Source organism: Cervus elaphus, chromosome 29 (assembly GCF_910594005.1).
Source record: "Cervus elaphus chromosome 29, mCerEla1.1, whole genome shotgun sequence".
In the NCBI taxonomy this organism is placed as follows: Eukaryota; Metazoa; Chordata; class Mammalia; order Artiodactyla; family Cervidae; genus Cervus; species Cervus elaphus.
The window spans coordinates 24,520,501-24,544,566 of record NC_057843.1 but is presented as its reverse complement, the minus strand read 5'-3'; the positions used below and the strand labels follow the sequence as shown (position 1 = coordinate 24,544,566).

The 24,066-nt window shown below is 43.9% G+C and overlaps 1 protein-coding gene and 1 non-coding gene across 4 annotated transcripts in view; one reads left to right on the top strand and one right to left on the bottom strand.

The window, feature by feature from the left end:
• The window catches only part of ACER2 (alkaline ceramidase 2), a 33,217-nt gene that overhangs the window by 2,149 nt on the left and 7,002 nt on the right, over positions 1-24,066 (top strand). For 2 of the 3 annotated variants that reach the window (XR_006338613.1, XM_043891124.1), the window contains exons 2-5: positions 8,466-8,580; positions 9,308-9,449; positions 17,341-17,478; positions 22,214-22,351. Coding sequence is in view for 2 of the 3 variants with exons in the window: in XM_043891124.1 (XP_043747059.1) it covers positions 8,466-8,580; positions 9,308-9,449; positions 17,341-17,478; positions 22,214-22,351 (533 nt within the window). In the remaining variant the exon portion in view is untranslated. The remainder of the gene's footprint in view (positions 1-8,465; positions 8,581-9,307; positions 9,450-17,340; positions 17,479-22,213; positions 22,352-24,066) is intronic. The other variant, XM_043891125.1, reaches the window with a different exon arrangement.
• TRNAG-GCC lies at positions 16,610-16,680 on the bottom strand. The gene has a single exon. It is a non-coding gene; the product is annotated as a tRNA-Gly (tRNA).

Here is a 24,066-nt window from a genome sequence, read left to right as displayed (position 1 = left end):
GCTAAAGTCTTTTCTAGAAATGAGCTGTTGATCTTCAGCTGCAGCATCTGTGGCTGATTAGCTCTGTTGGTCCCCCTGACAAACCTTGTTCTTTGGCATACTTGTAAACCACAGAATTTGCTTTAGCAAAGTGCGGAGACCGGGTCTCAGAGAAGAAGTCAGTCATCAGACTTTGTAGAGTGTAGATCCAAAGAATTTAGCAAAAAGCGTTTCCTCCTCTCCTTCCCATGTCTTAGTTATCTTCTGATCCTTGTCACAGAACAAACCCATGCTTATCTTACTCCTGTTTTAGGGAGGACGGTGAGCTACTTGGTGATGAAGTGAAAGCGAAGTCGCTCAGTCGTGTTTGACTCTTTGGGACCTGATGGGCTGTAGCCTACCAGACTCCTCCATAGGATTTTCCGCCCCCTCGTCCATGGGATTTTCCAGGCAAGAGTACTGGAGTGGGTTGCCATTTCCTTCATCTCATTAAATTCCCAGAGTAAGGCAGCAGGCCTAATTATTTTACAAGAAAATAATAATCATTACTGATTGAGAAAAAAATTAAAGATGTAAAATCAGGAGAAGACTCAGAAGGGGGATTCAGAACCTTCTTAATGGATCTTGGTGGTTGGCTGTCACTACTACAGCTGCAGTTACTCCTGGCTGCCACTAGTTGCCCTGTTGAAGCACCCAGGGGTCCTTTACAGTCCCCCTCAGCAGTGGGTGCTGTTTATTACATCCATTTGATGTAGGCCTCAGTTTTCTCCTGAGGCCTAGATAGATTTTGAAACTTGGTAAGGTCAAGAAAATGGCAGATCTGGAGTTAGAACTTGGATGGTCCATTTGACCCTGCTAAGATACTGCTCTTGAAGATGCAAGTGCCATTGTAGCTACTTTAAATTTATTTAGCACAGTATAGGTATTTATTATTTAGTCATTCTTTAACTTAAAACTCCTGCATTGGGACCATTTGACCTTTAGGCTAGTCATAGTAGTGGATATGGGACAAAAAGTTTTGGAATTTTTTTTTTTTGGCTGAACCTTGCAGCATGTGGGATCTTAGTTCCCAGACCAAGGATTGACAGAATTTAGGTCCCCTGCAGTGGAAGTGCAGTTTTAACTACTGGACCGCCAGGGAAGTCGTTTAAAGTAGTTTTTTTTGCCATTGTTGTTGTTTATTATAAAAGTAACAACATGATCATAGTTAAAAAAAATATGCAAGTTATAAAGTGAAAAATACCCTTTCTTCTGTATCTTTTGAGACATATTATAAGCATGTAAAAAACACATGTATTTGTGTAAACATAGAAAATACATGTGCAACATGTATGTACACAGTGTTAGTCACTCGGTTGTGTCTGACTCTCTGCGATCCCATGGACTGTAGCCTGCCAGCTTTGTCTGTCCATGGAATTCTCCAGGCAAGGATACTGGAGTGGGTAGCCGTTTCCTTCTCCAGGGCATCTTCCTGACCCAGGGATTGAACCTAGGCCTCCTGCAGTGCAGGCCAGTCTCTTTACTGTCTGAGCCACCGGGGAGGACTGTGTATATACACACCACAACCAAAGTTTTTTCCAGCCCAGTTGAGATCACACTATAGAAACTCTTCTACACCTTGGTTTTTTCACTTGATTTGTCTTGCAGATAATCCCATATTGGATTGTATAGAATTATTTTCTTCTTTGCAGTGTCTGTATAGTATTCCCTTTCATGGATTGACCAGTCAATTTATTATTGATGGACATTTAGGGCAGTTCCTGTTTATTGTTTTCATTTTGGTTTCTGAGCAATTATGCAATGAATGTCCTCAAATAGGCATCTGGATGTACTTCTCCAAGTACTAGTTCTAGATAGGAAATTGCTGTGTCGAGGGCAATATTTACTTTGAAGACTAGTGATTGTTGCTTAATGGTCCACCAAAGAAAGTACTCTGATCTGTGTTCTCACTGGCAATGTTTGGGAGTATAGAGCATTTTGCTTTTGGTGCCCATATATCTCCATTGCCTTAAATCTTGTCATCATCCTTTGCGTCAGCCAAGCCCAAATATCTCTTCCAAGAACATATCATGCCCTTCCACAGCCTTTTGCCTGTGCACATTTTGTACTGTTTCTTTTAAATACAAATTTTATTGAATTAAGTTCCTTTTTATGTTTTAAGTTTTAAGGCCTGGTCACAGTCAGAGAAAGATCCAAGACCTAGCATCTTTGGAGGAAAGTGGGGTCTGTGTTTTAATCACTTAACTTGGCCTTTGGGAATTCTGTTGGGGACCCAGGGGGACAGAAGGAAATGAACTGGTGCTGAAAAAAAGTCTTGAAGAAAAATACGTGCCTAAAATCAGCCCATGGTCTGTCACCTCCCCTACTCAGCTCTGCCCCCATCATCAAGATAAGTGGAATTCCCTTTATATGCCAAAGCTCACAGCCCACTCTCTGTAGGGCAGAATTGTCTGTCAGTCAATCTATCAGTCTCTCTGTCTATCCATTTAGCCATCCACTTGCTGGGCAACTGTGTGCCTATCACAGAGACCAGACCCACAAATAGTCACCTGGGTGGTGAGGACCATAGAAGAGATATATATATATACAAGTGGCTGAGGTGTTGTTTGTGGGATTCCCTCATAGCTCAGCGGGTAAAGAATCTGCCTGCAATGCAGGAGACCCCAGTTCAAGGTGTTGTTAGTCCTCTGCTCAGGTGGTATACTGTGGGAGGTGGGTGGATTTTGCAGGGAGGCCTCTGAGCTGGGTTCCCAACTTGTTCTGGTTTGCCTGGAATTTTACCATTTTTAAAACTGAAAGTCCCATGTCCTGGGAAGCCCTCCTCAGCGCCAGGCATGCTAGGACAGTTGGTCATCCCAGAGGCAGGAAGAAAGCCATGGATGGATCATTAGGAACCTGCATTCGATTAAGATACATAGTCTCCTCAGCCACGGCAATGTCTGTTAGCTATTTATGAACTTGTTGCTCAGAAGAATTTACAGCCTGTTGCTTTGTCAGTGTTTGCCCTCTGTCCGGGAAAATACACAATCGCATGCGTCAGGATGAGATTGCAGTGTGTTCCTGAGATTATTTTGGTGCAAATGTCACAGAATGAGGAACTCTCTAAGGAAATAATAAATTTTTAAATTGTGGTTTCCTTTTAATTAAACAAAATCTGTTAGGCAGGCACTGAACAAACTAATTCTCCAAAGGATAATCCAACAATGGGCTTTAAAAAATACCCCTTGGCTGAACTATTCAACTTCAGTGAGCTACATAACTCTGAGGGGAAGTTTCGTTTTCTCAGTAGAGATGGAGCCATTGAATCTTTTTAACCACGACTCATTTGCTTTCCCACATTTCTCTTGGAGTTCCTTCCTCTTTTTGTCTTGGGGAGCATCTCCCTCTAATTTGGGCTTTTCCTTTGCATAGATTGATATCTTTTTTCTTTTAATTTTTCCTGTGCAACATGTAGGATCTTAGTTCCCTGACCAGGATGGAACCTATGTCCCCTGCAAGGGAAGGGTGAAGTCTTAACCACTGGACTGCCAAGGAAGTCCCCATAGATTTATGTCCTGAAAAGGCATGGTGGAGGCCAGCAAGTATTGGTAGATGAGTTGTACAGAAGCAATAATGAGATTTCAGGGTTATTTGGAACTATCTGTTAAATAGTGTTTCTAAATTGAACTCTCTAATATGGGCATTTAAAATACTTGAGGTATCATAATTTCACTGGAGGTGTATTAAACTACCTCATGTTTTTGTGAATTGTGTGTAAATTTAAAAGTCATTATTGTGTACAATGCTAGTGGTAACATAGATTGAAAAAGCCTTTTAAGGGACAGCTTGGCCATAGATGGTTGTACGTGGCTGAAGCAAAGGAGACTGAGAGGATTTGAGGCAATAAACATATCCAGTTGGCTCTCCATGTCCGTAGTTCTGTATCTGTGGATTCAACCCAGTGTAGATTGAAAATATTTGGAAAAAAAAAATTCCAGAGAGTTCCAGAAAGCAAAACTTGAAATGCTGTATGCGTGTGTGTTAGTTGCTCAGTCATGTCTGACTCTTCGATCCCATGGACTTTAGCCCACCAGGCTCCCCTGTCCACGGAATTCTCCAGGCAAGAATACTGGAGTGGGTTGCCATTCGCTTCTCCAGGGGATCTTCCCGACCCAGGGATCGAACCCAGGTCTCCTGCATTGCAGGAAGATACTTTACTGTCTGAATCACCAGGGAAGCTTGAATTGCTGTATACCTGCAACTATTTACATAGCATTTACATTGTATCAGGTATTATAAATAATCTAGAGATGATCTGAAGCATGGGTTCCCAACCCTGGGCTGCAGACTAGTACATATTAGGAACTGGGCAGCAGAAGGTGAGCAGTGGGCGAGTAAGCGAAGCTGCATCTGTATTTGCAGCCGCTACCCATTGGTGCTTGAATCATCCCGAACCACCCCTCCCCCCGTCTGTGGAAAAATTGTTTTCCCATTGTAAAGTGTAAATTTATACTTTACGATCAGTATAAAGTATACAGGAGGATGTGTGTAGGTTATATGCATACTGCATATATAATGCTATTTTATATAAGAGATTTGAGCATCCAACGAATTCTGGTATCCAAGGGGCTCCTGAAACCAGTCCCCCATGGATACAGAGGGATGACTGTTCTGGGGTAACAAGCTGTGTTATGTTCCCCAGCGTTGCTGCTGCTGCTGCTAAGTCACTTCAGACGTGTCCGACTCTGTGCGACCCCATAGACGGCAGCCCACCGGACTCCCCCGTCCCTGGGATTCTCCAGGCAAGAACATTGGAGTGGGTTGCCGTTTCCTTCTCCAGTGCATGAAAGTGAAAAGTGAAAGTGAAGTCGCTCAGTCGTGTCTGATTCTTCAGGACCCCATGGACCGCAGCCTACCAGGCTCCTCTGTCCATGGGATTTTCCAGGCAAGAGTACTGGAGTGGGGTGCCATTGCCTTCTCCCTCCAGCATTGTTAGGTGGGGCTATAAATCAGTGTGCTTCCCACCATTAGTGGAATGGCTCAATAAAGTGTTGCCTTCTGCAGTACCCTCAGCAGGTGTGATAAATCTCTGTGACTTAAGACAAAAAGGTTAGCAGGGTGTATTGCTGAATGAGAAAAGGAAGTTGCCAAAATATAATGTTGCAATATGTGATATATATGTATTTAAATAAATGCAAAGAAATTGAGGATTATGAATCTGAGAAGAGTGGGTATCTCTAGGGAGGAGGATAGCAAGGCAGACTTTAGCTTTGTAATATATTCTTTTTCTTACACGGAGAACATTTCTTACACGGAGAACATGTACATGAGAAGAGAAAGTTATCTATAGTATCACAATCCCATTTTTCTCCTTCTTCCCGTTTCACCTTTAATTCCTTCTACCTCTATGTTTAACAAAACAGAGAGCAGTGTTTAAATCACCTAAAGGTCATAGGTGCACAATGTGTGATGCAATTCAGAATTTTCAGATGCCAATCGAAGCATGAAGCCAAGGTGGTCAGAATGTGGTTGAATGGATTGGAGGTGAAAAAAGTCAGCTTTGGGCAGTGGAAAGAGTGGTTGGATGCTGGCCCCACCTCTGTGGGTGACTGCCTCTCTGAACTTGGCTAGCCTGGGAGCCTTTCCAGGCCATTACTTAACATCCCCTTATAAAACATTAAACATCTCTCACGTGCATGCTCAATTGTGTCCGACTGTTAAGGTCTCTCATTTTAACTCTTAAGGATCTGAGTTTTTTCCTTTGCTTTCTTCTTTTTTCCTAAGATCTTGGGTTCTTTAAATAACTCCATGGAAAGTTAAAGGCTGTGATATTACACAGAGCCTTGTCCTGCATCCCTCCTTATCTGCTTTTTAGTAAATAAGTGAGAGTTGGCTATGTTCCCAAGTGTGGATACTGCATACCGCCTGGGACTGCTGTGGTCGTTTATCCAGACTCTCACCCAGGGTTGCCAGTAACTCCAAGAGGGGAAGGAGAAAAAGGTCCCCATCAGAATGGGCCAACTAGAGCAAGGCACCCCCTTCTCCAGAAGGATGCAGCCCCATGAGGGATTTGTCTTGAACTTTAACCAAAGGCAGCAGCCTTGTTCCTATCCCACCCCCACAAAAGATCTTGCTCTTTATCGCTCTCCACTCTATCCTTCTCCCCTTTCTAAAGAGTGTCATTCCCATCCCCTCTTGTTCCCAGATGGTGACAGAGGCGTCCATTGGTTACTGATGTTGCCAGTGTCTTCCCGCACTTTGCCTCCAGCTCTGGGGTCTGCTGATGCGTTTCGTTTAACTGTGCCCCAGTGTGACTTCCCAGGTCTGGAAAAGTCCTACCCTGGCTCCTTTCATTCAGTTTAGGCACCCACCCTCTTTGTTCCTTTGAGACCTGCTCTGTCTTGTCTAATATGGGTGACCAGTCTTTCCTTTCTAAAGCCCCCATGCTCTTGGCTTTCCAGCCTTCATCTACTCCATCTTCCTATCTCTGAAAGGTTTTAGTCTTTCTTGACCCCTCCGTCACCCCTTCCTCTTTGGTGTTGCGCGTTTAGACATTTACGCATTTGCGCATGTTGCACACTTAGACATTGTTTAAACATTCTGCACATCTCCTCTCCTCTGCCTGCCCAGTCCTTCCCAAGGAGCTCCTTACTCCTCAGTGAGAGGTAAAACTTTAGAAGAAGCTGATTATCCCTACCACTTCTACCTTCTGGGGTGGCCTTATTAAACAAACAAAGCAAATAAAAACCTCAGAAAATAACAAGTGTTGGCAAGGATGTGGAAAAATTAGGACCCTTGGACCTTGCTGGTAGCAGTGTAAATGGTTCAGCCATTGTGGAGAATTGTCTTGTGGTTTGTAAGTTAAACACACAATTACCATATAATCCAGTGATGTTAGCTTGGGGGGATATAAATCAGAGAATGGAAAACAAATACTGAAAACCTTGGACGTGAATATTCATAGCAACATTGTTCACTGTTAGAGTAAGGACATTAGGTAAACAAAATGTGGTATCCATACAATGAAATGTTACTCATGAAAAGAAAGTATTGATACGTGCTACAATGCAGGTGAACCTCCAAAACTGTGTGCTGAGTGAAAGAAGTCAGACACAAAAGGTCACTTATTGCATGATTACACTTTTATGAAATATTCAGAATAAGTCAATTTGTGGAGACAGAAAACAGATTAGTGGTTGTCAGGGACTGGGGAAAGGGAGAAGGGGAAGTGACGGCTTCATGGATGTGAGGTTTCTTTTTGGAGTGATGGAAACATTTCAGAACTGGATAGAGGTGATGATTGCATATTACACTTGTATTAACTGCTGCTGAACTGTACACTCCTAAAATGATTAGTTTTGTTATGTGAATTTTACCTCAGTTTTTAAAAATCTGAGGGAAAAAAAAAAAGAATTGGCCATGACCCCCTAGTTAAAAAAAAGATAGACAAAAAGAAATTTTAAAAAATTAGAGGTGAGATTCTAGAGTTAGGTTGTCCAGTCTGGTTTTTTAAAAAAATCCAGGTGACCTGTGAAAAGATAATAGACTCAAATCCAGTCTGAAAGATAATATGATGCCATTTTAAAGCTACAAATTTGATCTTTACCTAAAAGTAGGTTTGGCTTAGGGTGAGAAAACTGACGAGGGGGAAATGAGGAAGGCACTCGTGCCTTCACGTGGGCCCAGGACCTGGCTGGCAGAAAATTATGGGGGGGCATTAGAGAAGGAAATGGCAACCCACTCCAGCGTTCTTGCCTGGAGAATCCCAGGGACGGGGGAGCCTGGTGGACTGCCGTCTGTGGGGTCGCACAGAGTTGGACAGGACTGAAGCGACTTAGCAGCAGCAGAACAAGTCTGGTCCTTTTCATTCTTCATGAAACTATTCTTTTTAAAAATTTTGCCATTATTTAGTGCAGGCCTTATCTTTAAAGATGATTATTCAGGTAAATTAGGATGCTTCATAACTGGGCAGAAAAAGAGTTGTTGATTCTTTGCATCAAGAGAGGACTCTGGGCAGCTTTCAGATGGCAGTGTTTTCGTGTGTGTATGTGTGTGTGTGTGTACGTACATGGTCAGTTGTGTCTGACTCTTTGCCACCCCACGGACTGTGACCTGCCAGGTTCCTCTGTCCATGGGATTTCCCAGACAAGAATACTGGAGTGGGTTGCCATGCCCTCCTCCAGAGCATCCTCCTGATCCAGGGATCAAACCCAAGTCTCTTACGTCTCTTGCATTGGCAGGCAGGTTCTTTACCACTAGCGCCACCTGGGAAGGCCCAGTCTTTTCATAGCTGCTCCTAGGATCACAGAGGCAGGAAGTATCCCCCTAAAATGGTTACTAAAGAAGTTGTAAGTTTCCCTAGTTGTGAATTTTTTTTCTTGTTAAAGAAAGATGTGTGGCCATATTCATCTCCATTTACAAAGGACATACTGGGAACAAGCTGCTTTACTTTTTGCCCTTTTACTTAATATTCATCTTTCCGTTTTTCATCCCCGCTACCCCCCCAGATCAGCAACGTCTTGTTTTTCATTTTACCGCCCATCTGCATGTGCTTGTTTCGACAGTATGCAACGTGCTTCAACAGTGGCATCTACTTAATATGGACTCTCTTAGTTGTAGTGGGTAAGTGGATTCGTTTGTGAGCATGGGCTGAAAGGGAGGAAGTGGAACTTCGCAGACTCCCTGACCCCTTTGTAAACCAAAGTCACTCTGACGTCTTAACAAACTTTTCTGTTGTTTCCTGGACTCCAGAAGGAGGACTCTTTTGAATATGGGCTTGATAACAAGGTTGACCATAATTATCCCTTAATTGCATTTGAGAGTTCATTTATATAATAGTCACTGGTGTTGTGCCAGTGCAGTTTTATGTGAACTTCTCAGGGAAGTCTTGTGAAACAATTGTATTTGGATGAAACCATGGTTTCTAAAGAGCTAAAAAAAAAAAAACAAAAAACAAATTCTAGATGTTTGATCCTTTGTAATTCTGGGAAATACTTGTATAATTTTTATTTCCTTCCACAGGCAGATTAGGAATTCTTAACTATGAAAGAATGTTGACTTTTGATTGACTTTTCCCATGAAGGCTCAGTGGATGAAGACGCACTGTCCTTGTGCAGTTATTAAAGTTCTGATTTGCTGGTGTTTGGGCCCTGCTTCAAATCCTCTTTCTAGACGTGAAGTCTATATGCCTTGATGGTGTAGGTGTCGTCCTTCCACTTCTTTCCTCAGAGAGAGAGAGTGATTTGGTAATTTTGGTAGTCGTTTAGGAAAATGCTGTCCTTAATCGGTGTGTTGAATTTGTGACTGTTGTTCTCTGTGAACTTTTTTTATTGGCTGTGATTGATTCTAGGAATTGGATCCGTCTACTTCCATGCAACTCTTAGTTTCCTGGGTCAGATGCTAGATGAACTTGCAATCCTTTGGGTTCTGATGTGTGCTTTGGCCATGTGGTTCCCCAGAAGGTATCTACCGAAGATCTTTCGCAATGACAGGTAAGCTTGTACTAAATTTTTGCATTTACTACTAGGTGCGGTACCCCACTGGAGAAGGCAATGGCACCCCACTCCAGTACTCTTGCCTGGAAAATCCCATGGACGGAGGAGCCTGCTAGGCTGCAGTCCTTGCGGTCGCTAAGAGTCAGCCACGACTGAGCGGCTTCACTTTCACTTTTCACTTTCATGCATTGGAGAAGGAAATGGCAACCCACTCCAGTATTCTTGCCTGGAGAATCCCAGGGACAGGGGAGCCTGGTGGGCTGCCGTCTATGGGGTCGCACAGAGTCGGTCACGACTGAAGTGACTTAGCAGCTTAGCAGCAGCAGTACCCCATGTAACAATGTATATATTAACAAATATCACACCCTACTGAGTCTAACCTAGTGATGACCTTTATCATATATTTAATATCCACTGATTACACTGTCAGAGAAAAAATTCTGCCAGATAAAAGATGTAATTTTAATATACTCAGGGAAAGAATTTATCTAATGTTCATTAGGAAGATAAAGTCAATTATCTCCCTTATTGGTACTGGCAAAACTAGAAGGTTCAGTGGGGGAGAAAAGACTGAATGGTTGTTCAAAGACCTTTGATGTCCTGCTAGAACATCTTATTGGGTGTGTCCCAGCTCTATTACTTTTATATATTTGCAGTAGAATGCACACTGAGGAATTAGTTCTTGGAGCTGTAGATACTGTAGTATTCAAATTGTGTCAGTTTGCTTTTGATGAGAGCTACACACCAACACACACACATATACATACACATTCAAGCCGAAAACCCAGAATTTTAGGAAGAGATGCCTTTTAATATCCATTGTGTTGTGCTTATATGGTTATTTATCCAGTAAATAGTTCATGGACACTTACAATGAAGTTTTCTAGGCACTAGAATATAACAGTAAACAAAACGGCAAGGTCTCCACCCTAAGTGAGCTTATATTGAAGATGGAGAAATTGTGAATCAATAAAAAAATAATATAATGTTAGGGTGTGAAAGTACTATGATGAAAAATGAAGCCGGTAAGGGGGTCATGGTGACTTGGAGTGCTGACTTAGAGTTTGGTCAGGGAAGGTCCTTTCTGAGGTGCTCTTGTTAATATCTGAAGTAACAGAAGACATCATCATAAAGATGAGAAATGCTCCTAGAAACATATGACCCATACATTTCTCTGTACACACTGTTTTGTTAAAATATATACAGATAAATGAGCTTCCCAGTTGGTGCTAGTGTTAAAGAATCCGCCTGCTGTCGGTGCCAGGAGACACAGAAGATGCAGGTTTGATTTCTAGGTCAGGAAAATCCCTTGGAGGAGGAAATGGTAACCCACTCCAGTATCCTTGCCTGGAGAATACCGTGAATCAGGGGAGGCTGGTGGGCTACAGTCCATGGGGTTGCAGAGAGTCAGACACAACTGAGCATTCATGTACTCTATATGGATAAATAATCTAAAAATATGGATTCAATCAAGTAAGCTGTGTGTTCCCATGGAGGAACTATCCTGGAAAAATAAGAGTTCATTGTAGGTTTCCTGGTACCCTGAGTGGGACTGGGAGTGATGCAGCCATTAGAGATGCAGGCTCTTCTCTATGGATGGAGGTGGAAGAACATTCATGAAACATGCTGGCTTCAAAAAGCACATGTAGAACTGTGTGTGTGACACCCTCATTTTAGAATGAATGAAGCCTCTTTTTGACTGTATGTCTTCAGATATGCACAAACATGTCTAGAGGGTAAGGAGCCACTACCATTGGGCTCTTCTTAGGAATGGGAATGGAGAGAGAACTTTCACTTTTACCTTTAATCTATACTGTTTTACAATTTTTTTTTTTACAAAGTGCACGTGTTAATTTTTAATCCTAAAAAATATATTATTAAATGAGGTAGGAAGAAAACACACTTTATTCATTCATTCATTCATTCTTTGGCTGCACTGTGTGGCCTGCGGAACCTTAGTTCCCCGACCAGGGATTGAACCTGGGACCCTGGGACCCGGCAGTGAAAGTGCTGAATCCTATCCACCGGACTATGAGGACATTCCCAAGAAAACATACTTTAAATGGATTAGCTGTACAGTCTTCATCCGGGGCAGCAGGATTTGAATTAAATAGTATTATCTTTAAACACCATTGAGCAAAAAGAAGTATCTTCAAGTGGAAAGGAAGCTGTTCCTGGGCTTAGATGACATATGGTCTCCCTGGTGCGGAAACCTCCCAAATGCAGGACGTGTACTTTAGAAATCAGAGATAGCCTGGGCCAACCTGCTGTGTTTCAGTTGTGTTTCTGGTTTCCTTGTTCAGCCTCAGGAGAGATGGGGGTGATCAGAAAGCTGCCGGAGGAGGGGAAACGTGGAGGTGGATGCTGCTCGGCAGGGGCACGAGGTGGCTTGACCAGCAGGGATGTTTTGCCTCCGCCTGAGCAACACACCCCTGACCTTTTGGCTTTTCCTGTTGTCTCCAAAGATGCCCACCAGTTACTTACTTCCATGCTTTCCGGGAGCATGTTTTCATTGTATTGAGAGCTCAGGAGCCACTTTGCTGTTAGATCTGAGTCTTCAAGCCCTGGGATCGCAGTGAGAAGCTGACAAAATGGGAATAAGGGTTTTGTTGTTTCTGGTGCTCTGGAGACTTGGGTCTGAAATTCCACTGGACAATGTTTAATGTGTTCATAATAGAGAATCTTGTTCTTTTCTTGTTTCTTGGTGGGAGCAGGAGAGGAGAAAATGGGGCAATGCTGTGGTGACAGAAACTTACCAACTTTAGTGATGAAACAGATTGTGAGGCAGGGCGGTCTGACCACTGGAGACTTTTCCATCGCCCGCACTCAGCTGCCTTTCTCAGGGGAAGATGTGGACCCCCTGTCTTCAGTTTGGGGAGAGTCCATGGAGGCTCTGAGAACCCTCTGTGTCTGTATCCCTGGCTTTGCAGACCACCTGGGTTTGATTCCTAGATTCCCTGTTTAAAAAAAACCCAGAACGTATAACTTGTTTAGACTCTTGAGGTTTCTGTTTGCTCATCTGTAGAACTGAGTGACTAATAGTGTTCACCACAGGATTCTTGTTAGATGATCCTGCAAGGCCGTTCACAGAGCACTAAGAACGTGGTGAACAGTCAGTCAGCTTTCATTTTTAACAATTGCACATGGAGATTGCTGCCCAGTATTTGAGGTATACATGCTAATTGCAGGGTAAAAATGAACGTTGATCATTTTCATGAGCAAAGGAAGAAAAGGCGAATGTTATAGGAGAGGTAGCTCACTGTAAATAAGGATTTCAGCTGTGTCTGTGGACCTTCAATTTGCCAGTGGTGTGTGCAGCAAGAAGGCGAGAAGGCCAGACCGTTTAGCGTGGACTTCATCTCGTGATGTGGGAACAGGCAGCATCTCTGGTGTGGAATGGCATGCCAGACCAGAGATCTCAGGGCAACACCAGGAATTCTGCAGGCTGGGGATTGAGTGGTAAGCTGCCTGAACTTATATGATAGTAACCATTTATCTCTCCACAACCACCCCACCTTTATTTTTTCTTTTTCTGATCTAGACTTTGCTGGAATATTTCTCAAAACCTCTAAGGGGTCTTCCTTGGTGGTCCAGTGGTTAAGATTCCATATTCCCAATGCAGGGGGCACAGGTTCAATGCCTGCTTAGAGAACTAGTCCCCACATGCTACATGGTGTGACCAAAAAAAAAAAAAAAAATTAAAAAAGCTTATTAGTAGTGATTCCAGTGTGAAATTTCTGGAGAAGAGAGGGGATTGTGTGTTGGCCAAGTGACTTTGGATCAGACAGATCTAGATTTGAGTAACAATCCACTTTTTCTTCTGCACTCTGGTACCTCATTTTGCTCATCTAGAAAGAAGAGATAGTAAAAGTATCTAGCTCAGGGGTTAGAAACATATGTGAAAATTGTACACAGTATATAGCATAGTGTCTGTTACAGAGCAAACACTCACTTGGTGCTAGCAGTTATTATGAATGGCTAATACAGATAAGTGTTTTGAAGATAAAGAATATGCAGAATAGCAGGGGAATGTAAATAGGAATTATTGTTGTTCAGTCACCAAGTCATGTCTGACTCTTTGCAACCCCATGGACTGCAGCACGGCAGTCCTTCCTGTCCTTCACCATCTCCTGGAGTTTGCCCAAGTTCACGTCCATTGAATCGGTGATGCCATCCAACCGTCTCATCCTCTGTCACCCTCTTCTCCTTCTGCCCTCAGTCTTTTCCAGCATCAGGGTCTTTTCCAATGAGTTGATGCTTCGCATCAGGTGACCAAAGTATTGGAGCTTCAGCTGAATAGGAATAGGAATAGTAAATAGGAATAATTGGTGGGATTTTCTAAAAAGGCCTGTATTTCATCTTGCCTAGAACGTCTGAAGAATTGTTGGGATATGCACTCAGCTGTTGCTGGTTATTAATAATTGGACATTTCTGGTTTTTTTCTAATTTGACATTTCTGTTTTGGGAAAAAAGCAAACTGTTATAGGCTAATTGTATCCATTTTCTAAAAAAATTTATCCTGCTGTGGTCCTTATGATGTTTTGTCCACAAAATTTAGGGATAGCCCTCACCTTATGATCCAGTTTATTTTTTGAATCCTGAGTAGCAAGGTTGCAGGCTGGGATCTGCTTGTTCTGCTCTCCCTGCTGGGTGACTTGAGCGGTCATCTCAGACTCTCTGGGCCATATCAACTTTGTACTTAGGAAATGACAGGGGTGGACCTTCCAGGACCAAATGCTGGAATCCCGTGGACATCAGAGACTTGTCCTAAACAGGTTATGTTTTAGTTGTTGTTTAGTTGCCAAGTTGTGTCCAACTCTTTCGTGATTCCCATAGACTGTAGCCCTCCAGGCTCCTCTGTCTAAGGGATTTCCTAGGTGAGCATATTGGAATAGGTTGCCAATTCCTTCTCCAGAGAATCTTCCTGACCTAGGAATCGAACCCAGGTCTCTTACACAGAAGGTGGATTACTTACTGCTGAGCCACCAGGGAAGCCCGTTTTACGTTAAAGGGGAGTTTAAAGCAGTGAATCTTGTCCAGGAATGTATCTATCCCATGCCGGCCATCTGGGGAGCTTGTGGACATGTTTTTGGTGGTCACAGTAATGGAAAGTTTTATCATCCATAAATTCCATTTCATTTCAGAAGAGTAAAATGGGCATTACCAAATGTTTGATATGAAAAAAGGGACTAAGGGCCTGACAGGGTTAAAAACCATCTCTTTAAAGGGAAGCTAATGATAACAATAGTAACAGCTTTATTATAATAATATTATGATGATGGTACTGGGTTGCTAGGTTTGGGTTTGGGGAATACAGGAAGAAGGTGTGCTATGGGTTCACCAACCTTGTGTTCAGTTTGAGCTGATCATGGGCTGCAAAGTTGAAAACAGGACCAGAGGCAACAGTTGGGGATGTTTAGAGAACACCCTGGCGGCCCCTTGCCTCCTGGGTTTTCCCAGCTCTCTCTGTCCTCAGGGCCTCTGTTGACTTCTGTTGGCTTCTGCTGGCTGCAGAACCATGCATTCACACGGTGTCTTCGTTGACTGAGCTGCCTTCCAGAGGCGCATTCCTCCACACCCTCTGGGGAGCGGTAGGGAGGTGCCTGCCCATGTTCCTCTTAGAGAAAGCATGTTTCATCAAGCTCACTGCCTTTGAAATCTTTGGCAGGACTACAGAGAGCCTTTCTGATTGCAGTATCAGCTCATTCGACTTTTCCCTGAGTATGACATTTTCAATAATAATATTATTTAAAATAACATTTATTCTCAAATCATGGTCATGAGAACAGAAATAATGGATTTTATTAGCACACACCATTGTATCAGGCACTGTGTTGAGTGCCTTAATGCTTATAAGAACACTACAGGGCAGGTGTCTTGATTTTCATACAGAAAACCTGAGGCTTGGGGAGTTTTAGTGACTTGCCAAAAATCCCATGGGCTGCTAAGTGATGGAGGCAGAATGTGAACATACATGGGTCTGGTCTCACTGGACCCATGTGCTCTGACTCACTCTTGTTTTTCTGTGTCTGGGTCCTAAACCATCAGACACAGAGAGGTAGTACAGTTTTGAAAGTATCTGATTATGTGTTTGCTGTGGTTGTTATTTAGTTGCGTAGTTGTGTCCGACTCTTTGTAACCCCATGGACTGTAGCCCTCCAGGCTCCTTAATCCCTGGGATTTCCCAGGCAAGAATACCAGAGTGGGTGCCATTTCCTTCCCCAGGGCATCTTCCCGACCCAGGAATCAAACCCGCTCTCCTGCCTTGCAGGCAGATTCTTTACCACTGAGCCACCAGGGAAGCTCATAATTACGTGTTTATCTAATCTAAATGACCAAAAAGCCTTGACGTATCATGGAACCTCAAATCCAGTGATAGAGTTACTGGGGGTCTCCAGGGGCCAGGCACATGGTGGGGACCTGGGGCTGTGTGACGCTACTGTACTCAGGCCAAGCTGCAGACTCCTCTAGTAGCTGAAGGATGCCGGGGCCAAGGCTGGGAGAAAAACACAATTCTCCTGAGGATTTGCTGCCTGGATCCTTTCCCATGTACATATATTTCCCCGTTGGTCAAAGTTCAGGGCTACAATTCCTGTTCATTCCAGTCAGAAAGTTGGCAGCTTGATCAATGATTTCCTGAGCCTTGATGATAAGTGGTTTTCCTCTTTATGAGATACACTTGTATTTTGAAGGTTTCCATGCACTTTGGTTTCTTTCTAGTGGAATTTCATTCAAATTAGTTTCCTAACAGTGATGCTTTCCAGGGCTCCTGGCCAAAGTAAATGGTGCTAATGAGGAATAAACAGAAACTTCAGGAAAGTCATGTGCCCTTAAGATTCAGTAATGGATATGGGTCTTTGAGATCCTCTAGTCCAGACTAGATAGGAGATTTATAGATAAGGAAGCAGAGTCCCAGGGAGAGGGAAAGTAACGTGTCTAGGGTCACGTCGGCAGTTCTAGCTCTTTCTACCGAAAGCACCTTCGCTGAAGGGCTGTTATCAGTTATTTTTGATTCCAAAGGATGGTATCAATTATTTTTCTAACATTTCTCCTGTCCGAAACTTAACACAAAATTCCAGTGCATAAGAGGCTGTAGATTGTCAGTCAATACAGATTTCAGGATTTTATGGCTTTTCAGGGAAAAGAACAGACTTGCTTGCATTGGCCGGGAATCGAACCCGGGCCTCCCGCGTGGCAGGCGAGAATTCTACCACTGAACCACCAATGCCTCAACAGATTTCAGGATTTTAGACTTGTGTGTTAGGCACATGGGGCATTTTTTTTTCTTTTGATCTAGGATGCTTTATGGTTTGTAAATGGTCTGTTTTCCTTATAAAAGTCATACACGTTCACCTTGGAGAAGAGGGGTGGGCAGACTACATCTTTGGCCACATGGGTGACTTGTGTGTTTTTTGCAGATTAAGTGTTATTGTTGCACAGTCATGCCCCTTTGCTTACTTATTGTCTACAGTGGCAGGGTTGAGTAGCTGTGGCAGAGAACCTATGACCTGCAAAACCTAAAATATTCACTATCTGACCCTTTTCAGTAAGAATTTGCCCAAACATGCTGTAAAACACCTAGGGAAAAAATACAGAAAAGTACTGCTAAAAATAATCAAGTATTCATATCTTATCCTTAAAGGCTCAGGTTGATTATAATTTAACCGTTTTCATAGCTGAATATTTTGAACATTTCTGATTGTTTCTTAAGGTCGAATTCCTAAAATAACTGAGATAGTGTGGGAGAATGGTTTGCAGGCTCCTGGTCCTTTGTGTGGAATGTCTTTTGAGCTTGCCCTCCCAGCATCAGTGCCTGTACTTTGCCAACATCCAACAAACAAACACAACCCCTTTTGCTAACGGATTTGGTTTGCTTTCACCCACAAAGGGGCAGGTTCAAGGTGGTGGTCTGCGTCCTGTCTGCTGTTACGACGTGCCTGGCGTTTGTCAAGCCCGCCATCAACAACATCTCTCTGATGACCCTGGGGGTTCCCTGCATGGCGCTGCTCATTGCTGAGCTAAGGAGGTGGGTACCAGTCTTTCTCCCTGGCCCTCAGGCTGTCCTTGGGATAGGAACAAACCAGCTCTTGGTTCTTTTACTGCCTTTGAAGAGGAGTTACTCCTCCCAAAGAGTCATCCCTGACTTGTGGATTAGGATCAAGTTGGATGGTTTGGTTCAAAATATTAATCTCGTTTTCAGAAAGAAGGGACGAGTATAATCAATGTATTCTAATGATCCAAAAACTAGCTTAGGAGGAACATCTCAGGACCTGGCAGGTGCCTAGACCAAGCTGCCTAGAGTTAACTCTGCTGAAAGGAGAATGTTGTGTTGTGTTTGTTAGTCACTAAGTCAATCCCAAGGACTATAGCCCGCCCTACGCCTCTGTCCATGGGATTTCCCTGGCAAGAATACTGAAATGGGCTGCCATTTCCTTCTCCAGGGGCATCTTCCTAATCCAGGGATCGAACCCATGTTTCCTGCATTGTGGGTGGATTCTTTACCACTGAGCCACCAAGGAAACCCAAAAAGGAGAATAGATGTGATATGAACACAAGTTCATATGTGTGACATGACAAGAGTCAGAAGAAAAGCAAAGTCCTAAAGAGGCTATTGCGTTTATACAGAGAAGGAAAAAGAAATGAATGCCTGATTACAAAGCAGCCTTGCTACTTTCCCTGAGGCTTAGTTTCTTTCTCACAACCTATCAAGTAAAGCCTTTTACTGTTTGCATAAACATTTTCTTGTGTCAGCTCTATGTGCAGAGTTCATGTTGATACCCAGACACATTATTGGATTGGCCAAAAAGTTTGTTTGGGTTTTTCTGGAAAGTTGTTTAGCTCTTGTGTGTGTTTAAGACTGTCTTATTCAGTGCCAACTAAAACACATCTAAATCACTACCCGTATTGTAATACTCTTTGAAAATGCTTTTTCTCTGTACCACTTTTAGAAATCCACTCTAATTCATGGCTTATTGTCATAGACACAGATGGTCTTAATTGAAGTCTTCTATTTATCCCCTTTTGTGAGAGTTTCTCTGTGTAGTGTATAATCAGCTTTCTCTCACTCTTTGTTTTGAGTGGAGACATGTATGTTTTCTACCATTGCTTTGCCTCTGGGGATTGTTTTGATTGTCAGCAATACCAGGCAAGGTCAGCGTTGGTTGTTGAAGGGGGATATAAACTTGCTGGCTGGCAGTGGAAGGACTGTCCTGTCTTGTCTTGTTGGCTTTGAGTACCCTTCATGGACCTGGGAGAGAAGAGACCCATTTCAGAACATTAACAGAGCTTAAAGGTCTTTGGAAAACCATTAAATTGCCGATAAAGATATCTGAATGGATTTGTGATAGCCCAGTGATGCTGGCTGATATTAGGCCTGAAGTCAATAGAATGTTCTCTACTTAGCTATGTTTCTTGAGAATTCACTGCAATCTAGTTTTCATTTTAACTCCTGAGTTTCATATGTTTTAATCTATCAGTTCAGTTCAGTTGCTCAGTTGTGTCTGACTCTTTGCGACCCCATGAACCGCAGCACACCAGGCCTCCCTGTCCATCACCAACTCCCGGAGTCCACCCAAACCCATGTCCATCGAGTTGGTGATGCCATCCAACCATCTCATCCTCTGTCGTCCCCTTCTCCTCCTGCCCTCAATCTTTCCCAGCATCATGGTCTTTTCCAGTGAGTCAGCTCTTCGCATCAGGTGGCCAAAGTATTGGATTTTCAGCTTCAGCATCAGTCCTTCCAGTGAACACCCAGGACTGATCTCCTTCAGGATGGACTGGTTGGATCTCCTTGCAGTCCAAGGGACTCTCAAGAGTCTCCAACACCACAGTTCAAAAGCATCAATTCTTCAGCGCTCAGCTTTCTTTATAGTCCAACTCTCACATCCATACATGATTACTGGAAAAACCATAGCCTTGACTAGACGGACCTTTGTTGGCAAAGTAATGTCTCTGCTTTTTAATACGCTGTCTAGGTTGGTCATAACTTTCCTTCCAAGGAGTAAGCGTCTTTTAATTTCATGGCTGCAATCACCATCTGCAGTGATTTTGGAGCCCAGAAAAATAAAGTCAGCCACTGTTTCCCCATCTATTTGCCGTGAAGTCATGGGACCGGATGCCATGATCTTAGTTTTCTGAATGTTGAGCTTTAAGCCAAGTTTTTCACTCTCCTCTTTCACTTTCATCAAGAGGCTCTTTAGTTCTTAGTTTTAATCTATAATTTTGTTCAAAACTGGCTAACGAAAGGGAAACTTTTAAATTCACATTAGCTAAACAAGAGCAAATGAAAGGGCAGATTTTACAGAATAAATAAATTTTCCTTCACAACTGTGATCTTTAAGCAGGGAAACATTTTTCTTTAATACTCTAATCTTTTTAAGTAATTACAAAGGAAATAATTTCTATTCTATACTTGAAATTTTTTACCCCTGAAAAGCCAGTCATCATTACTGCTAATTAGTCTTCATTATGACCTTAAAAACTTGCAGCATTGTGGAAGTATTCCTCCTTCTATCTCTAGGGTCCATCTTTCTACTTACAGATTATCCCCTCCATTTCCTTTTCCTATTTTACTCCTGTAAATTGTCTACCGTGTCATCCCTCTCTCTCCAAAGGATCCTTCCCATTAGCTTGTTGAATTTCTCCCATTGTCTCTAACTCCCAGCCTAGCCTCTACTAGATCTGTCTCCAGCCATCACCCTTTCTCTCTCATCTGTCACAGCCACGCTTATTTAAAAGGTGTCTCCATCTGTTTCCTCATTTATTCTTCAAGCTACTCTAACCTGGCTTCTGTGCCCACTTTGATACCCAAACCCCTCTTGGTTGTACATCCACTGATCACTTTTTAGTCCTCCTGAATTTTACTTGTTTTCCCAGCTCTCTGCACAATTCACCCCCTCAACCTTGGAACATTCTTTCCTGTGATTCCTATAACACCACATTCTCTCTCTCTCTTTTTTTAACCAGTTCTGTGGCAGCTCCTCTTCAGCCCCTCATGAGAGCGCCTTCTTTTCTATGCACCTGTCCATGCAGGGAACCTATAAGGTACACCCTCATGTCTGCTTTGCTCTCCCTACACTTTCCCCTAAAACCTCTCATCTACTCCATGCCTTTAATTCCTGTTCATATGCTGGAGAGAAAGGGAAAATGGAAATTGTTCATCTCTGTTTTAGTCACTACACTGGAAAGCGGTCACTAATGTCGTGGGGCTCTATATATTTTTTCAAAAATCTTTTCAAGGGGTACATGTAACCCTCCGACTGACAGGGCTTTTCAGGTTGTTTTTTGAGCAGGTCTTTCTGAGCCTGCTATCCATCCCATATTCACTGTGCTTTTGCCTATGTTTCCATCAGACAGCTGGGAAAGGTACCAGGAAGTCAGACTTTAGACACCATTAACCTGTTCAGCAAATATGAACCGATAACATCTGCACCCAAGAAGGGGTCATATTTATATTAGACGCAGACTCCTGCGAGTGAGTGAGCTGGACTGACTGGGGTGCAGGGCCTTTGAGGGACAGAGACCCCAAAGGAGGGGTGGAAGGGCCCTCAGCCACCAACTGCCTCTGGGCATTTCTCCCCAGGAAAAGAAGTCACCCTTTTTGTGAGCAATTTGGTAATAAGGAAGGAAAACAGCTGCTGAAGTTCCCCTCGAGCTGTTGGGGTTTGTTCAGAAACCCTTTGCCCCGGGGTGTGGAAGAGCTCATTCTTTCTTTCAGGAGCACCAAGAGCCTCCCTGAGCCTGACACCATCCCAGGTCGGGGAGACAGGCTGGAGATACATAAATGAAGCACAGAGGGTATCGGCGAGGCTGTCTTTGCTACAGAGAGAATTAGAGGGAAGAAGGTGATGGGGGCTTGGGGGTCACTTAGGAGGTGGAGACAGGTGGTGTGATTGTTAGGAACAATGCTGAGCCAAGGGCTCACTGAGGGACATCTGAACAAAATCTGGGAGGTGGCGAGCCCCGTGCCTGTCTGGGAATAGCATTCCAGGAGGCAGAACAGCCAGTGCTGAGGCTTGGAGCAGCGTGCCTGGGGTTTTGGAGGAAAGGCAAAGATTGCTGGGGGGTTTGATGAGCAGAGCAACGTGGGGCTGCTAGGAGGAGTGGGTGGAGCGCAGAGGGAAGCCAGCACACTGGGGCCATGAGCACTTCGGCTTTCCCTCTGGGAAGAGGGAAGATGTGGGAGGCCCTTGGGCAGGGCGTTGAGAGGTGACTGTAGGAACAGGGGCAGATAGATGGAGGTGGTTGCCATAACTCAGAGGGCTTGGACCCAGGCGGTGGTGATGGAAAGAGATTGGATTTGAAATATATATCACCGAGCTGATGAATTAGATGTAAGGTATGTGAGAAAGAGAACAATGACTCCAGAATTCTTGGCCTGAGGTCCTGAAAGCACCCTTCCCCAAGAGATCCGGGAGGAGAACGGGTATGGAACAGAAGAAAGGATCAGGAGCTCTTTGTAGACATGTGAAATCTAGATCAACACTGACCACCGGGTGGATGTGTCATAATGTGACGTGTGGTTTGCAGGTCTGGAGTTAAGAAGAGGCCTGGGTGAGGAGTGTGGCTTTGTGAACCATCGGGGTATATATAGTGTTTATATCCTTGGGCCTGTGTGATGGGGCATTGGGTGGGAGCCCTGGTGCCAAGGGGCCAGGGAGGGTTAGGGCTGGGGGCCGGGGAGGTGTGAGGGGGCAGAGAAGGGACCGGTGCGTTAGAAGGAGACCAGGGCTGACCCGAGCTGTTCTCTGCGCCTCTGGCAGGTGTGACAACGTGCGTGTTTTGAAGCTGGGCCTCTTCTCCGGCCTCTGGTGGACCCTCGCCCTCTTCTGCTGGATCACTGACCGGGCCTTCTGCGAGCTGCTCTCGTCTGTCCACTTCCCCTACCTGCACTGTGTATGGTGAGCCGCATCGTCCGGGGCAGGGGCTGGCGAGGCAGGGTCTACACTCTCTGCCATCTCTCTGCTCTCCTGCAGGGTGCATGAGTGTGCCCAGGAGCGGGGGCAGACCCTGGGCGCCCCTCTCCTCACGAAGACTGTCGGACGTTTCAGGGAGCAGGCTGAGCCAGAACAGACAGACCTAATTGCCTGTGCTTCCTGTCTGTGCTGTCTCTTACCTCTAGCTCTGTTATCAAGGCAGAAAGGAGCTTGGAGGTCGAAGCTGTAACCTGAGCTCTAGCTAGATCTGCAGGGCAAGGGAATGTGGAGAAGGCTGGGGACAGATGTGACGTGGGGACAGGACAGTCCCAAATCAGAACCAGGCACTCCTGAGCCTGAGTGACCAGCCTGGGCCTCACAGGTCACTTGGGGACAGTCTCACCCATTCATTTGACAGGTGGAGACACAAGTCCAGAGAAATAAAAGTGAATTGTTAAGGATCGCCCAGCTGGTTACATAAAACCAGCCCAGAAGCTTAATCGTGGGGAACATGATCAAGCATCTATAGTTTAGAAGGCTCAGGATGCACCGTTAGGTTAAGAAAAAGGTTACAAAACAGCTTGCAGGATCCTGTCCCCAGAAAGCAGAGGAGGAAATGGGGTGGTTTTCTTCCTGCGAACTGCTTCAACTCCAAACCTAGCATCATCTTTCCCTCTCTGTCCTCCAGGGCTTCTGATCGTGAGATATCAAGGGACAAGAGAAATCTTTAGAGTGCTCCTTGTAAGTTGAGAGCACCCAGGGAGGAATTCTAGTGGTAAGGAGTTGTTAAAACTTGTTAGATCCAGATTTGGAAGGAGGCTGACCTCTATCAGGAGATGCCTAAGATTATTCGATTTGAAAGAATTCTCTTGAATTCCCTGGGATGTTTGAACTTGTGTATTATCTACCATGAGACCTAAGCTGCTCTCAGGTTAAGACTTGGGAAATTCCAGATTTGTTCGCTGAAGGCAAAGCAAAGCAGCTCATGCTGGGGATTCCAGTCTTAGGATCCATTGCCTGATATTTCTTAGGTTCAACCTCGACTCACATTAGTGAATTTATATACACTTCGTATATCTGAGTTATAATTTACAGATTATTAAATGCACAGATTTTGTGTAGTCTGGTAAGTTTTGATAAATGTATCCACCTGTGTAAAGAGGATCTCATTCAAAGTATAGTACTTTCTTTAAAAATTTTTATTTTGTCTTTTGGCTGCTCCACGTGCAGCATGTGAGATCTTAGTTCCCTGTCAAGGGATTGAACCTGTGTCCCCTGCAGTGGAAGCTTGGTCTTAACCCATGGACCACCAGGGAAGCCCCTGGTGTGTTTTTAATTGATCCAAGTTCCTTTATCACAGAGTGATTTAAGTAAAATTAAAAGTAGAGTGTAGTAGTAACTTTGGTTCAATAATTTGTTTCTAAATTTGGTGTACTTTGAGTCCCCGCCCCCCAAAGTTGAACAGTTTTCTGGGATTTCCCTGATGGTCCATTGGTTAACATTTCCAGCTTCTGTGGCAGGGGGTGCAACTTTGATCCCTGTTTGGGGAACTAAGAACTCAAATGCTATGTAGTGTGGCCAAAAACCAAACCAAAGTTGAACCTTTTTTTTTTTGGTTCCAGTTATAGTGATATATTTATTTATTACAACAAATTTAAACAACAGGGAAGTATAGAAAGAAAGGCTTTTACAATTCTAAT